This window comes from Xiphophorus maculatus, chromosome 13 (genome assembly GCF_002775205.1).
Source record: "Xiphophorus maculatus strain JP 163 A chromosome 13, X_maculatus-5.0-male, whole genome shotgun sequence".
Lineage (NCBI taxonomy): Eukaryota > Metazoa > Chordata > Actinopteri > Cyprinodontiformes > Poeciliidae > Xiphophorus > Xiphophorus maculatus.
Window position 1 is genome coordinate 17,294,869 of NC_036455.1, and position 16,132 is coordinate 17,311,000.

Genomic DNA, 16,132 nt, shown 5'->3' on the forward strand with positions numbered 1-16,132 from the left:
CCTCCCAGTTGAATGCCCCTTGTGTTCGACGTTACCTGCTGTGTGCTGGTTTCTCGCAGACTCTCGCCGTAAAGATGAGGGAAGACTTTCTTTGGGGAGGGGAGGGAGGAGATGAGGCGCGGCTAGATGGAGTCGCTAACAACGTCGGAGGCGGGAAAAGAGCGGGATCGATGATGAAGGAGAGGAATGTTGGGATCTTGACTCGTCAGATGTTATTTTTACCCCCCCCCCCCCCCCCCCCCACATACACACACACAGACAGTGATGTTCTCAAACTTTCACTCATTACCCCCCCTTCGTCTCTCCTCCCCCTCTTTCTGTTTGAAGCTCCTGATCTCTCTTCCTCCCACACTCTGTCTGTCTCCTGAGGTTTCTTCTTTCCTGGCTTTGTTTCTTCTTCCTCTTCCTTCCTGCCCCTCCATCCCTCTTCCCCCAAACACACACTTCTATGTGTGTGTGGTTATATGTTTCATTTTACCTCTCTTTTTATCTTGTCGCTGTCTGCTAGGGTGGCATTTCCTTCCCTCCACTCTCAGCTGCTCTTCTTGGTTTAGCACAGCTGTCACAACTCTTCTCACTCACTTTCATTCTGCTTTTTACACACACACACACCCACCCCCACATATGCACACCCCAGTTTGTATTTCTGTCCATCTTAGGACTTTGCATTGACTTCCATTCATTTTAGTAACTGCATTAATACCTAAATCGGACGTTTTCCCTAAAATAAATGTGACTTTTATTAGCTGTACATCATGTTATAATGTTATTCCTTCATCAAATACATACCTGGAGTGATGCTTTTATTTTTTTTCATGCATATTTGAGAAATAATTTAAGCATTCAGCTGTGCAAAACGCATGGGTGGGCCTAGCTCCACCTTGGAGCTGCAGTTTTCAAGCTTCCGCCACACAGAGCAGCCACTCCCACACTCGGCTCCTTCAGACTAGCCAGCAGCAATTAGCAAACACCTGGTGGGGCTGCACATCTACTGATCTTATTATAGGAGCGCCTTGCCATGCCATTGCAATGCTGGTAAAAACCTTGTTAAAAGGTTAATAGAGGAGCCGTGCTGTGATGACTTCCTGACAGAGGAGGTTCAAGAACAACAGGAGTTTCTTAAAGAGACAGAGACTCAATTTCAAGGCATTACGTATGGAAGTCAGATTTCTTGTAAGTCAACTTTGACATATGCAGGATTTTTAGAACAACTGATGCTATAAAGTGATGCAACGTGGCTGGAAAAAACCATAAAACTGCTCCTTTAATTCACACCTTATCTCTAAACCCGACCGCATTAGAACAGGGCTTTGTCTTCCCAATGTTAGTAAATATGCCACAAACAGTCCTAAATAGGACAGTTAAACAAGCACACACACATCGACACACTCCTCTTCCTCCCTGCCTCCACTTCTGCCAACTTCACACTTTTCCTCCCTCCTGTCGGTGTCTTGGGTCACTTCCTTTTTGCACAAGATCGCAAACACACCCGTAGATGTGCACACACAGTCGCCTCTCTCTACATATTTGCTTTTCTCACACATCTTTATCTTCACATTACCACTTTTCTCTCCCTCTCCACACTTTTTTACCCAATAGCGCTCTCTCTCTCTCTCTCTCTCTGGGGCTTTTTCTCTCTCTCTTCCAACACATTGGTACAGCCTCTCTCTCTCCTCTCTCCTATCCTCCCTCCCAGATATACACACACATACACGCACTCTCTTCCTCTCTCAGTCCTCATCTGCACCTCACCACGGTAAGTCGCTGCTTCGTCGCGGCTGCAGCGCAGAGCGGCGAGCGGCGACGGGGGTTCTGCCGGCTCTCCATCACCCTGTGACCAATCATAGAGAGCAAACAAGAAGCTGGAGGAAGACGAAGAGGGTGGAGGTTGGTGGAGGGAGAAAGCCGAAGTCTCATCTTCTTCCCTCGGAATCCAAACAACCCCCGTCTCACTGACAGAAGGAGGAAGATCTGTTTTCACACTGTCCTGACTCAGTTTGTCACCTCCAGCAGAAGTAGCAGCAGAGGATGCACGGGGAAAGAAGAAAGTTCTCTCTCTTTGCAACTCAGCTCTGCGTCAATTATTAGGAGCTGAGGAAACTTTTTCAAGAAAGGAGAGGAAGGGCGGGGGGGTGGCGGACGGTCCTAAGGGAGAAAGCTCCCCTCGCCCTCTTCCTACCCCCTGTCCTCCCCCTCTGTCCACGCGACGCTGCTTTTCTATTTTTCGGGGGGGTGGGTGGTATTTGTCAGGGAGAAAAGCAGCGCCCCAAGTTCCCCGCACCCCCCATGTGGCAGGAGGCTCTGTGGACCCGCGGACGCTACCTGCTGGAGAAGAGCGATGGGGCCGGCGAGGGGGCCGAGGGGCCCGACGGCCTGGGGGACGGCGGCGGCCCCGGGTTCCAGGGCGAGGCGTGCCCGGAGGCGGAGAAGCCCCAGGACTGGCTGTACGAGTCGTACTACAGGATGAGCCAGCAGCATCCGCTCATCGTGTTCCTGCTGCTGATTGTCATGGGAACCTGCCTGGCGCTGCTGGCCGTGTTCTTCGCATCAGGATTGGTGAGTGCGCGGCGACGGGCGTGAAGAAGTGTTAAGTGCAGCATTTTGGAGGTGTGGTAGTTAAAAGCCCAGAACGATGAGGTCAGGAGGAGTTGAAGCCTGATAACAACAACAACAGAGGCAGCGTGCCGCTACGCTTTCCTCACAGAATAAATAGAAGGACTCCTCCTGCATGTGAAATACGCTATTTTTACATTTGGGTGGTGCACTTTATTTTACTTCCCATATTTGGTCCAAACCCTCCAGACCCCCAAAAAACAAGCGTATAAGATGTATTTTGCACCATGATTTATGTTTTGCCAAGAAGGAAGCTAGAAAGAGGGGGGGGGGAAAAAACATGTTTTCAAGTTCAAGTTTATTTGTATAGAGCATTTCTGCAACAGGGCAGTTCAAACTGCTTTACGTCATAAAAGCACAAAAATAAAAAGTCAGAAAAATAACATACAGTCAACAGTATAGAAACCACATTTTGACAAGTGCCATCATCACAATCATCAATACACGTATAATATATCAGTCAGTTTTCCATTAATTATGGTTAAAAGCAACTTTTCCAAAGCAATTATACTTTTCTAATACTTTTTTGGTTTGATATTTCTGTTCACCTGACTTGTGCTGCTTGGATAGGTCACTCTTGTGAAAGAGTTCTTAGTCTTAATGAGTTTTTTGGGGGTTAAATAATACATTTTTTTGTTTTTGAAAATCCCGATTGTTTCTTCTCTTTTTTTTCCGGCTAAATATATATATTTTTGGTTATTTATTTATTTATTTATTTGAGCTGCGTTTGAGGGTTGCTACTTTTAAAACGTCATTGTGCCTTCCTGCACAATGACAAAGGGTTTCTGATTGTAAAGGTTTAATTTAAAAAAAGAAAAACCTTTTAAGTGCAATATCTGAGTATTGTTTAAAAAAAAAGTTAAAGTATACAGTGTGCAAGTCTAAACTGCAAAGCCTGCAAATTATACATGTTACAAGTAAATAATTTTGCGCTTAAGGGGTTTCGAAATAATAGTTTGAAACCCTCCAAATGAACCAGTTCTTCTTCATATGGTTTCATTTTTTTTTTTTACAATAAAGGTGCTCCAGAAACAATTCTGGATTATCACTGCATGATATCTTGTGGTTACCGTTGTCTCTGCTTACAGTTACAGATTTTGATTTGATAGGAAATAAGACGAGTATCTCCCAAAGGGCAATAGAACTGTGTGTAAGGGGAATCCTTTTCGAGGAAAAAATGTTAATGTTCACTTTTTATCAATGAATGAAATGCAGAAAAAAAACATTCCTGCCCTCCTTAATAGACTATTTTGGTATTACGGCAATCAAACACTTCATCTCCACTGACTGCAAAACATCACTACGACTTCCAGGCACAAGAAAGAGATTATTTGACATTTTAAATCTGTCAGAGGTATGGATCATTTTGAGCCCAAAGGACGTTGGGAGCTCTAAGTCGCCTTTTTCCTCCTCTTTTGATGTCAGGAACGTGTAAGTCGTGGCTAATCGCAGAATGTCCGTTGTTTTGCGGGTCTTTGGTGAACAATGCCAGAACGCTTTGACTACAGCTTTTACCACCACGGCCTGTGAGGTCAGCGCTGCTCGGCTTTGTGAAACTCCCGATTTAATCTAAGCAACAGCCTCACCTCTCACGTAAATGAAACGAGCATCTGTGCTGCCATTTCAGTTCTGTTTACGTTTGCGACGCTCAAAGAGAAATCCTAAGCTCCTCATCGGCGGCGTTCTCCTGGCGGATTGATAGAACTGATCTAGACCAGTTTGTCGATCTTGAGTAGAATTTCAAAATCACTTCCCATAATGCATACAGACTGTGGGTTTGACGGTATGTTGCTGAAAATCCTCTATATTGAAGCACTTGTTCCTCTAAAGCCTGCATCTCTCACCTGTCGGTGGCAGGCGCTTTCATCCAGGCACATGCTGGCTTTTAAAGCGAGCGTACAGATCGCCTCACTCTTTTAGCCTGCAGGGCGTGTCGTCCATTCAGAAAGTTCCTTTCATACTCATATTATTGAAATAGTTATCAACTAATTTAGTAATCAATTAACAGGAGTACAAAAATGATTTAAAAAAAGGCCATTTTCTGGAAGAACAACAGACTCAAAGCGATAATTAAGCCAAAATTGTACAAAAACAACATGCATTTTAGATTTAAAAAAAGGAAAAAAAACCTTTGTCTGTACATTTGTTCTACCCAGAACTAAGTTTTAGCTTCATCTGGTTCAAATTCAGTATAAAACCTCCAATTATTAACCAGTTAATCCAGAAAATAGCCATCAGATTATCTCTAACCTGTATTGATGCCAAGGACAGAGGTTTTCACATTTTTAAAATGTTTTTTTAGCTGCAGATGCATCCTTTGCTACAAATGATACTCTAAAGGAAAGTCGTTATTGCATTTTAATTCAATAAAATGTTTATTTTATCACTTTGAAAAGGAATTGAATTGTTTGTATTTCCAATATTAAAAAAAAAAAGAGGCTTAAGCGGTTAGATGAATAATCTGCAGAAATTGCAAATTGTTTTCCATCCGATTAATCGTCAGATTAACCGATTACTAAAATGATCGCTTGCACCACAGGAGAGCCATTAGCTCATTATGAGTGAGCTCTAGCTTAGAAAATGTGTCACTATTTCTGAATTCTCCTTCTCATTGTTTCCTGTGAAAAACAACATTTTACCTTTCCTGAGCACATCCTGCGATTTACAAAGGAGAGAGACGAGTTGCTCTTTCATAAAGTCCCACTTGGTAAACCAGCGATAGATTTATTTCCTGCTATTTTATTTCTGCGGAGAAGTTTTCAGTGACCTTTGACTCCGGACCGCCTCGGGAAAACGTGAATACTTAAGTAATCTGACTTTACCTGAGCTGGACTTTACCTGAGCTGGCAGCAGAAAGCCAAGCTTCATTAGCGACACGTTCTCTAAAATCTGAATGCTGCATTATTAAAAGTTTATGAATCACTCATTTACACACAAAGCACAAGCAGAAAAGATTGAATTAGCTTCCAGTAATGACTCTATTAATACAACCCTCGAGCAGCTGGAGGGCACGCCTCAAGTGTCTTCTGGTGGGAAATGTCTGTCTGCCGGTTTTCATCCCGTCTCCATGGCAGCCAACTGCTGTCCTGGCCAAAACGCGGCATTGGAGTCCAATAAAAAAATAAAAATAAAATAACAATAGTCTCTCATTCTAGTGTCATTTGGCTTGTTCGTGTCTGTAAAATTACTTCCACTACATTCAAAACTAATTAATTTTTTAAAATGGGGACTTGTAAAACCTTGGCAACTTTGAAGCATTGAAGCTCCAAATGCACAACCTTTCCTACCTACCATAGATTAGTTTGTACCTTCCAGGCGGATGTTTCTTCCTGGATTTGTTGGTTTAGAGTGATTTTTCTATCTTCTGCTCATAATCTCTCATAATCTAGAGCAAGAAAATGTAGGTTTATGACAGTAATGTATGACATCTACCTGCAGGGAATGTTAAATTAACTTTGGTTTAATGTAAGGAATTCGGAACCGAAATGAAGGGGAACAGAGCTTACAACAAGATGACTGGAAAGTAATATAGAAATGATTATATTATGTCAGATTTGAGTAACTTTAAGACTATATTCACATTAACTACCAAGAAAATACAGGTTTATCTGTACTATGCGTTTCAGCAACAAGGCAGCAACAGGGCAAGTGCTTCAAATGACAAAAACTTGAAACGTCAGATAAACTCTACATTGAAGTGGATAATAATAATAATGGAAAGCAATGGAAAACTGAACCATTGAACTTCAATTAATGATATTCTAGTTCTACTTCTTACCATGAAAGGCAACAATAAACAAATGGCTTTTTAGCCTTGATTTACATAAACTCAGTGTTTCAGCAGTTTTGCCGTTTTCTGGACGCTATCTCAGAAGCTGAATGCTGCTTCTTCGATTTTGGTTCTGGTTCTGGGCAGGCAGAGCAGACCGGAACCAGAAGACCCAAGAGGTCTGGCAGGTCGATACACTGACAATGTATTTAATGTCAGCAGCATTCCGATCATCCAACAAAACAAAAAGTATTTCAAAGTCTATTCTTCTGAGTTTAGAACTGGCTCCCGGTTTTCGTTTTCAGTTTTTGAAGGTTAAAAACCGGACCAGCTGCAGCGGTCCAGAACAAAAGAGAAATGAACAGAAAGGCAGCGTTCTAATGTGAATATGTGTGAAATTGTTTGCTCGCGGGTAGGAAGGGGATGTAGGAGAGGGAGGAACGTCAATGCGTAGGCGCCAAATGGCAAAAGGACAGCTTGACCCGGACCAGTGTGAGTCGTCAGGATAGACAATACTGTTTTTTTTTTTTTTAAAAGTGAAAAGCTGGAAAGCTGCAGGTTTCATTACAATCAAACATCTTGTGTGCCACATGACTCCCATTATCAACCACTGCACAGAGAGTTTTGCTTTTAGCGAGGAGATTGAACGGGACGGAGCCCATCGCTCCGTTCGGGGAGGGGCGGCGGTATCCCTTGTGCATGGCTATGCGTGGCGCCATAAGTGGCTTTGAAGCACTTTGGATTGCAACGACAGCCTTGCAGAGTGGATCTGGAGAGCGGGAGGAGAGCTTAGCTCGCAGCTGTGTGGGCGTTGGTGCTTTTGTCGAGTGAAAAGTGTTGTTTGGCGACAAACACTCAACCGCAAACACGAGCCATTGTTTCTCAAGTGCTGCTTTTGTGTTTTATGAAATGGCCTCACAAAGGAAGGCCCACTCAGAACTGTTGTTGTTGATATCTCAAATTGATTGTTTTGCGGCTGGATGCTTAAGGACAGGCCGTGGATTTGTTCCGTCGTCTCCACGTGTGCGTCGTGGGGCGTCAGCGTAGCACCTGGAGAATAGTCCAGAAGTGGTTTTTACGTTAATTTCAGCAAAGTAAATAGCTTCTTCTTGGCTGTACTGTCATCCTATTCAATCCCCTCACAGTCATTTAATGCAAATCAATACATTTCACTGGCCTGCTTTACTTACCAGGACCTTATTTTTTGCTTCTTATACAGTGCAACCCATATCAAAAAGGCTACTTTCACAATGCTGGAAAATGCAACCCAAATCCACTTTTTTTGCCCATATACAACCTATGTCCAGCTTTTTTCACCGCAGTTTGGACGGTCCATTTCTGATCTTTTTACTCCCCCCCAAAAATCTGTGCCATTTCCATAAGCTGAACTAAATCGGATACGTATCAGATTGTTTTCAGTCTCAGTCTGAACGGCCATATCGCATTTTATACGGCTTTTGTGTCACTGACGTGAGACAATGTGTCAAAAGTGGTAAATCAGGACATTAGCAATGGCTGAAAAATGCCCTTCAGTGTGTCACTGAAGGGCATCGCATCACAATCCCACCACTCGTGGTTTTGACTACACGTCCAAACAGACTTCTCTACAGAAGTTGCCGTTCATGCTCCACAAAAGGCCATTGCTATTACATGCCCACACACCCTTAAAAAGTCTTAAATTTATTTATCTGAAATTAAGACCTTAAAATGTCCTAAATTCATAAAGGAAATGTAAGTTAAATGTCCATATCAGACAAAAGTTTGAGTTGTGCACAGACATCTCCACTCTCTGCGGTTAAGGCCACTGGTAACAAGCTGCTAATACTTGCTTGCTTGCTAGCTAGCAAGCGAACAAACAAACCATTAGCAGCTACAATATGGCTCATTGGCAGTTAGCTCTTTAGCTTGCCAAAAAGATGTATGAAAGGTAGCTAGCTAGCCCTCTGGCTAGCTTCGTAAAATAATAAATGCACATGTCATGATATCGGCCTTAAACTCTTCATTTTGAGTTGGTTAAACTTCCAGAAACCTTGCATCAGTTGTGTTTTTACAAAATGTCGGAATTGAGCAACAAGACTTGCTGTGTGAACGTGGCCTAAATTGCCATCATTTGCAAGACGTTTGGCGTCATCTTACTACTTTTTGTCCTTCTGGAATAACAGTGGTGATGAAATGGTTGTTTGATGAGGCGTGCGCATTTCTTACTGCTGGGAGCAGAAGAATGGCAGGCATAAATAAAAAGTGGATTTGGAGTTGGGGGGGCAGAGGAAGGAGGGGCGGATGTTGTTGTAAGTTTTCTGGCTTTAGCAAGGAGCCAACAGGAACCCGACGAAAAGCAGAACTAAAGCTCCTAAAGGTACAGCGCACTTTTATCTTTCTGCACAGATCAGGGCTTGAATGGGTGACTGAGGTATTTTTAAGAGACGTAGGCGCCGCCACCCATTATGCTGGCGTGTGTGTGTGTGTGTCTGTTTGTGCGGACGTGCATCTGTGGATCTGTGTGTGTATCCTTTGGGTGAGTTTCTCAAAGGAAGTCTTGCATTTCCTTTGCAAGCTTATCTGCAATCTTCAGGGACAATGTTCCCCTTTTTTGCTTTTTTTTTCCTCGTTTTTTTTTTTAAATTGCAAGTGTAACGTAACGCTCGTGTGTGTGTCCATCTGTGGGTACACAATCCTTGCAATTACATGGCAACATGCTCACGTAATGACATCTTAAAACTCAATTTGACAGACTAATTGAGGTCAACATAACATCTGATAATGGTTCTCTGCAAATCTAAAGTAGTTCCTCTTGCTTGGGTGATTGATTACACGGCCGCTTTCTGTTGACGAGTTTCTGCCATCTTTGACTGATGCGCAACATTGTTTTCCAGTTTTCCAGTCTCGGATTTTGTTTCAGCTCATTGACAGCTTGATAGATGCGCCCGGGAGTCTGGTTCTGTGGTGATGGATCTGTAGCTGTTAGTCAGCCTCGCATTTACGCAGATTAATAAACACAATAAATAGATCTGCTATTCTGCACAAATTCATGAATTCTACTAGCGCTGGAAGTCTGCCTGAACTTTAAATCACAAATTAAAACCTGCGAGCATAAAGAAGCTTGATTTAAACTTTTTTTTTGGTCCTAAACTGGAGGTTAGATTCACATGAAACATTTCAGGATTTTCATAGAGACCTTAAAGCTTCATGAAGCGTTAATGTCTGACCTGCAGTCGGTAAGTCTCTTTGTGTAGCTTATGGAAATTGAGGTTTTTGTCTATTAAATGAGTAATGCAGAGTAAAAGTGAATAAAGTAGCACTTACTTCAACCGCTATATCAGATTTTTAATAATAATGTTAAGAAAAAAATCAACACCATCATTGCTGTTTCTTTAAGAAGAAAAGCAATTATTCCAACTTATGACAACAAAACCCTAATCAGCTTTTGATGTCTACTGCTAAATCTGATGCATGACACACAAATAAGCTGGTTAACTAGTCAGGCTATCTGCTCAGGTAAACAGCCATCAGTCCAGGTTGATTGACCTGCTGCTTGTAGCTTGACAACTGTAGTTTTAAACAAAGTCCACTTAATAAGTGATGGCTGGCCATCCATTGGTTTCCTCACATTGATTCTTCCAGTCTGTCACTGCTGCAGATGTTTTTATTTTTAAGGCACAGTAAATTTCTAATTGCCTTTATTCATAATTGTATTTCAGGATTCTTTGGCCCAGAGAGGAAGCGTCCATTACCTCAAACACCAGATTATGTTATCCTTATTTTTTATCATAAGTACCTTTGACATTTGGAGGAAAAAAGCAGAAACATGGAATTCTGAGAACACCGTCCTGAATGGGAAGTTGTAGGTTTGATTTGCTGCTGGGGATACTGGTACACTCTGTCGAAGCAAGATGGCATCACGAGTAAAGAGCATGTGGGAAAACTGCGGCAACATCTCACGACGTAAGCCTTGAAGTTAGAGCTTGGGCAGAGACGGACAATGACTCCAAACACACCGGAAATTAGCTACAAAGTGGATGAAGGACAACAAAGTTACTTCAGAGTGGAAATGACAAAGCCCTGGTATGAAACCCGTAGAAAGTCTGTGAGTGAAGCTGAAAAGGTGTTTGAGAGAAGTTGGGCGGACAATCCCGACTCGATTCCATCGAAGAATTTCTGCAACTCTTGTAAAAAGCCAACAGGACACCAGAAATGACTGACGCCATGACAAGCAGATTAAATGGAAATTTTACCAAACACTAAGGAAAGGTAACGCTAAGAAAATGCACTTTTATGAATTTGAATAAAACATTGGTATTCTAATACGTAGCGGACAGAAATAATTTGGGCAAATTCAGTTTACACAGTCGGCAGAGTATGATATTTTCCTCACACAAAACTGGGTTCTCTGTCAGAGAGATTTAATATGAGCCATTATATAGCTGAAATCTATATTTTGTAATGGTCTTCCCAGCTTGATCTCCTTTAGATTTTGAGCAGTTTCGGGGGAACTCGTTAACACTTCTCCTCGCTTCGAATGGAGACGTCGAGGGGAAAGTTTGTTGATTATTGATGAATTCCATAACCAAAGAGGAAGACAGATTGAGGAAATTTGCCTCCAGCTCTGCTTCAGCCACAATAAATATTCAACAGGGACCCAACATGGAAAGTGAGGAGAATGCATGAGCTGCTGCGGTTCCATCACATCCTCCCGTGACAACTGTCTCCTTCCCCTCAACTTCTGACATAATTTGGTCTATTTTTGTCTGCTGAATTTCTGTCTCTTGGTGCTGCCGTTATGTCCTCCCCACCCCCAAAGTCCTCCGTTTTCCGTTCTCAATGATAGCTGGATGAAGCAGGCTTAAAAGGAGAAACAAAAGGGGTAGGGGGGGGAATTGATTGTTCTGGGTTACAATGCAGTACAATGTGGCGGGCAGACACGTCGAGGGAAACAGCATTAAACGCCGCCGCCGAGGGTGGGGGTAAGCGGATTAGACGGGGCTCAATCAGAAATATGCAAAGTGCAGATGCTTCGTTTTTGTTTCCACAAATGAGTGAAAAGCTTAACCCTCCACCGAACTCCCACCCCAACAGCGAAGGCAGTGACAAATCCTCCACTTCCCTCTTCCAGACAGCTGCGAACGTGTGTGCTTTTCGAAAAATATCCGCTTTGATGCGACTGGGAATGTCCTTGTGAGTGAAATCTTCCTCTGGGGATCGGGGGGACGTGCGGAGCGTTTGGTGTTCTTTACATTCTTGTTAGGATCCAATCTGGGCTCCGGTCTCCTCACTGTGAAAAGCTGCTGTGGCATCAGCAGCGACACCCCAAGGGATTCCTTTCCCAGACTGTGACTCATTGCCATCGTCTTCTGCACGCCGCTGCTACATGAGCGCTCAGCAAGCCGCTTCAAGTCTTATTTTGACTCAACGGAGCCGTCGGCGTTCTCCTCGAACAAACCCTGGAAGCCAGACAACGGTCGAAATCGGTCGACGCGGATTCGGAGGCGCGGTTCGGGACGTCTCGTTACGACTACTTTGATGAGGGCAGAAGAAAAATAAATAAATCAAAGACATTTCAATACCAAAGCTGATTTTCATTTTACTTCAAAATGACATGTAATCACACAGCAGCCTTCTAATTTTAGCGCCCGGGGCCTGTCAGTGTAATCATGACTCGGAATAAGTTAAAATGGTTTCCGTGGGTGTTTGGGCACAGGGTGAAGCCTGTGAGAGCGCCACTGATGTGCTCGTGAAAGCTCTGTGCCTTCTGATTTTTGCATTTGCTCTATAATTTACACATTTTAAAGAGGGCTAAAAAAAAAAAAAAAAAAAAAAAAAAAAAACACCAAGAGAGAACTTTTTTGGTACCTGGAAGCCTGCTTTATTATTAGCCGTTTGCTAGTTAGTGCGTGGTTTCCGAATCATAGAGGAGACAGCTGGAGGGTTTATTTAGAAACTTTTTGCAGCCACCGTTGGATTTCTGGTACCAGTTGAAAATTGTGGAACTGAATGGAAGAGAAAATAAAAAAAAGCCAACACCCATTGGCAGGACAAGGTCATTTGTTCTGTTTTTGTGCTTTTTGTCACACTGAAATCTTTCAGATAATCAAACACATTTTCACATCAGACAGCGACAACCTGATTAAAAACAAAATGGGGCGTGCCGTGGTGGCGCAGGGGTTAGCGCGACACACGTTTGGAGGCCTTGAGTCCTCAACGCGGCCGTCGCGGGTTCAATTCCCGGACCCGGCGATATTTGCCGCATGTCTTCTCCCCCCTTTCCTGTCAGCCTACTTTCATATAAGGAAGACTAGAGCCCACAAAAGACCCCCTGGAGGGGAGAGAAGAAACCAAAAACAAAATACAGGTTTTCACATGATGAGATTGAAAACAAAACCCAAGCCAACTATTAACTTGCCATCAAGTTTTTACAAAAGCTAATGGGCTGGACACACGGGGAGAGACAAACGATAGCAACAGACCAAAGTCGTCGCTGCCCCGTGTGAAACCCAACCGACAGGACAAGATTGTGACAACAGGGACAAAAATGTAAAAAATTTTCAACTGTCTCGTGCCGTGTGTCTACGTGTACGAGCTTGAACTTTCACAATCGCAAATTTTGCCGGTCGCTTTTCACAAGTTCCACAGGAAATGAGTGAGCAACATCGCCTCCCGTGTGTTAAGGACTTAAAAGACAAAAAACTTGTCTTTTAAGTCCTTCACTTTTTTATGCGTATTTGGAAGTGTCACATTAGAAAAGGAAACAGCAAAATTCAAAATAACTTTACGCTTACTAGATGTGGTTTCTGAATTTTCCGAAAAAGAGTCAATGCGCGGAAGAGGAGGAAACACGCTTGCCGAAGAAGTTCTGATGTAGCAAGCTCTCCCACCGACTAGCGGGTCTGTGCCTTACCAGAGGCACGACACAGAAAAAAGCCTTCTCATGTGGTTTATTACGTATTACTCCAGAGGTTGGAATTTCTTAAAGTCAAATAGAAAGTTCTTCAACAGCTTTATTTAAGAGTTTAAATTTTTTGGGGGGCTTTTCTAAAAACGAGTTAATGCACTAGCATGAAGGGGAGATAGAAACACATTTGCCAAATGCTTCCGTCCACTGGTGGGTGGAGGCACAAAACTGAAAAATGTCAAAGTCCATACCTCCAGTTCAGAGGGAAGGACTCTCTGCAACTTTTACTTCCTGTTTATTACAGCTGACCGAGCGTCAACATCTGACGAAATTACGTTTTGCGTAGCCTGGTGGATTTGCTCCAAATCAGTAGATTTAAACACCTAATTCGCATTTTCTTTCCTTCGTTTTCTGACATTTAAAAAATTCACTCAACATTCTCATGACAGTTGGATGGAAGCACAGCTAATAACTCAAACTTACAACTTGCAATGTGACATCATTCCCAATCCTGAGCTCCGACTTCTTAGACAAACTGGGAAATTCAAAACATAATTTCTCACAATTAGAAACTAAGAGTTATTTCCACCTTATGGTTAACAAGCAGCGAAGCAGTTGTTACTGATATTGTTGTTTATATGCTGTGACATGAGAAGAGAGCCGTACAGATAAAGCGAGCTGTGCTGAGCTCATGGAGCGGAGATGTCTGGTTCAATGTGAAGAGCAAGTGTGTGTGTTGGTGTGTGTGTGTGTGTTAGTGTTGACAGCCTCTAAACGCTGACTCCAACGGTGCGAGTGTGGAAGTGATGCCGTAGCACATTCTCGGTGTCTGCCTAGCGATCTGGATGCCGTCTGTTCATCTGTTTTGTGTTTGGACTCTGTGGTCACTTTATTCTGTCGAGCATGGCACGTTCTCAATGAAAAACACAAAGGACAATTTCAGACGTTTCGCCATTTGGCAGAAAGAAACATTCAAAGCATTTTTTTTTTTACTGTCAGTAGAGCTGTGGAATTTGTGCGAGGCGCTGTACGTAAACCTGTGTGACGTCATCGTTTTGTTTCTGCTTCTTTATTCCTTCTTCCAGAACACGGAGGATCACCTGACGTTCCTGATCGCCGTGTCCGCCGCCCTCTTCCTTTTCCTGTCCATCTTCATCCTCGTCTGCATCGAATCTGTCTTCAAGCGGATGCTGCGCCTCTTCTCTCTGCTGACGTGGGCCTGTCTGGTCACCATGGGTTACCTGTTCATGTTCTCCGGCGGCAGGCTCAGTCCCTGGGACCAGGTACGGAACATCTGGCTCAGTTTCAGTTTATTTATGTAGCACCAAAACACAACAGGCGCTTCCCAAAAGTTGTTTCGGTTCAATCGCACAATTGATTCTAGTTGTCAGACAGTGCATTAAGCTCAGTTAGATGTTCCAATTAGTTTAAAAAGTTTCTATTTAAGTCCAGTTTGGGACTGCATCTGCTCTGCGTCTTTCAAAACATATTTATGCCTCATTACAGCAATAAACTGCAGTGTATTTAATTGAGGTTTAACTTGATAGACCAACTAAAGTTACTAGTAGATCTAGCAGTACGTTTACTGTTTTTGTCCAACATCTAATTCAAATCATTATGATTTAATTAGCCTGTAACCACGTTCAGTTAGCTGTTACTAGCTGAGTTTCCGTTACAAATGTGTGCAAATTATTTGTCTGTATTCTGCTAATGTCAAAACAAAAACGAAAAAAACACAATCTCTCTGGAGCCGGCTGCACGTTGTCCAAAAAACCCCAAAAAGAAATCATCGCCCTCCTACCACTTCCTGCCGACCTCGTGTTTGTCGTTTCCACCAGTAGCAACATCTGGCTGTTGATCACGTGACTCGTACGATGTGAAAAAAGTGTTTCCATCGCAGTTTCACGCAATACGTCTGTATCAATATGGCCAAAAAGCCACCTTTTCCTCATGCAAAAACCTTTTATCCGAAGTTGCTGTGTTTCCATTAAGCTACTTTATTTTCAGAATTTCAATTTGCGCATTTCTAGTTAATGGAAACACAGCCAATGAGCTGGACAGGAAGGCTCAGGCCCCAGCACCCTCCGAGTTCATCCCGCTCCGCTCCGTTCGTGTCCTGTCGTTGACCTTCACTCCAGCAGACATGTTGACGCGTCGGAGCGGGATGAGCACTGATGAGGAAAAACTGTTGTTGGCAATAAATCACCTCCATTAACTCTCCCTGTAAGCCGGTGCAGTCAGCAGTCGTTTGTCTCGCCGGAATTGAAAAGCAAAGGATTCCTTTTCTCTCCTTTTTCTTTTAACAAAGTGATTTCTTCTGACTTCTTGTTTATTACTGCAAAATGTTACTAACTTGACCTGTGCTTCTGTTATACATGTCTCACCTGTCAGGCTTTCCATTCTCTAAACGCACGGTGTTAGTGATGACGCTCACAACGATGATAATCATGATCAGGCGGCTGGAGCTGTATTGCTGAAGGGAAAGTTCATCTGAAACATTTTGAAACATTTTGTTGGCAGTAATTTGGACTTTATTTCTACAAAATGTACAGTTTTATCACGTTTCAAACACAAAGTGTTATATAAGTTGGATGTAGAGTTTGGCTATGCAACAACATTATAGGCACTAAAAGTTTCATAGAGTAAATCCAACACATTTGATTTAGTTTATTTGATTAGGACAGTGCACATTAATCAACATTAGCACAATTAATGGGAGTGTATATGCAGAGGAGTTAGCACAAAAGCTAAACTAGCAAAAAACAAAACACCTCACTGTGCATTTCACAAGACAAAACACGGTACACATGGTTCTATTAAAACAAATAGAAACATTTACATGAGAAATAACTGACGGACAGAAA

The 16,132-nt window shown here is 42.8% G+C and overlaps 1 protein-coding gene across 3 annotated transcripts in view; it reads left to right on the top strand.

The window, feature by feature from the left end:
- Positions 1 to 1,713: 1,713 nt before the first annotated feature.
- Positions 1,714 to 16,132, top strand: part of LOC102219843 (adenylate cyclase type 2) — a 67,659-nt gene continuing 53,240 nt past the window's right edge. For all 3 annotated transcript variants that reach the window (XM_005809095.3, XM_023344735.1, XM_023344736.1), the window contains exons 1-2: positions 1,714 to 2,556; positions 14,354 to 14,551. In XM_005809095.3, the coding sequence (XP_005809152.2) occupies positions 2,287 to 2,556; positions 14,354 to 14,551 (468 nt within the window). In that variant the 5' untranslated portion in view covers positions 1,714 to 2,286. The remainder of the gene's footprint in view (positions 2,557 to 14,353; positions 14,552 to 16,132) is intronic.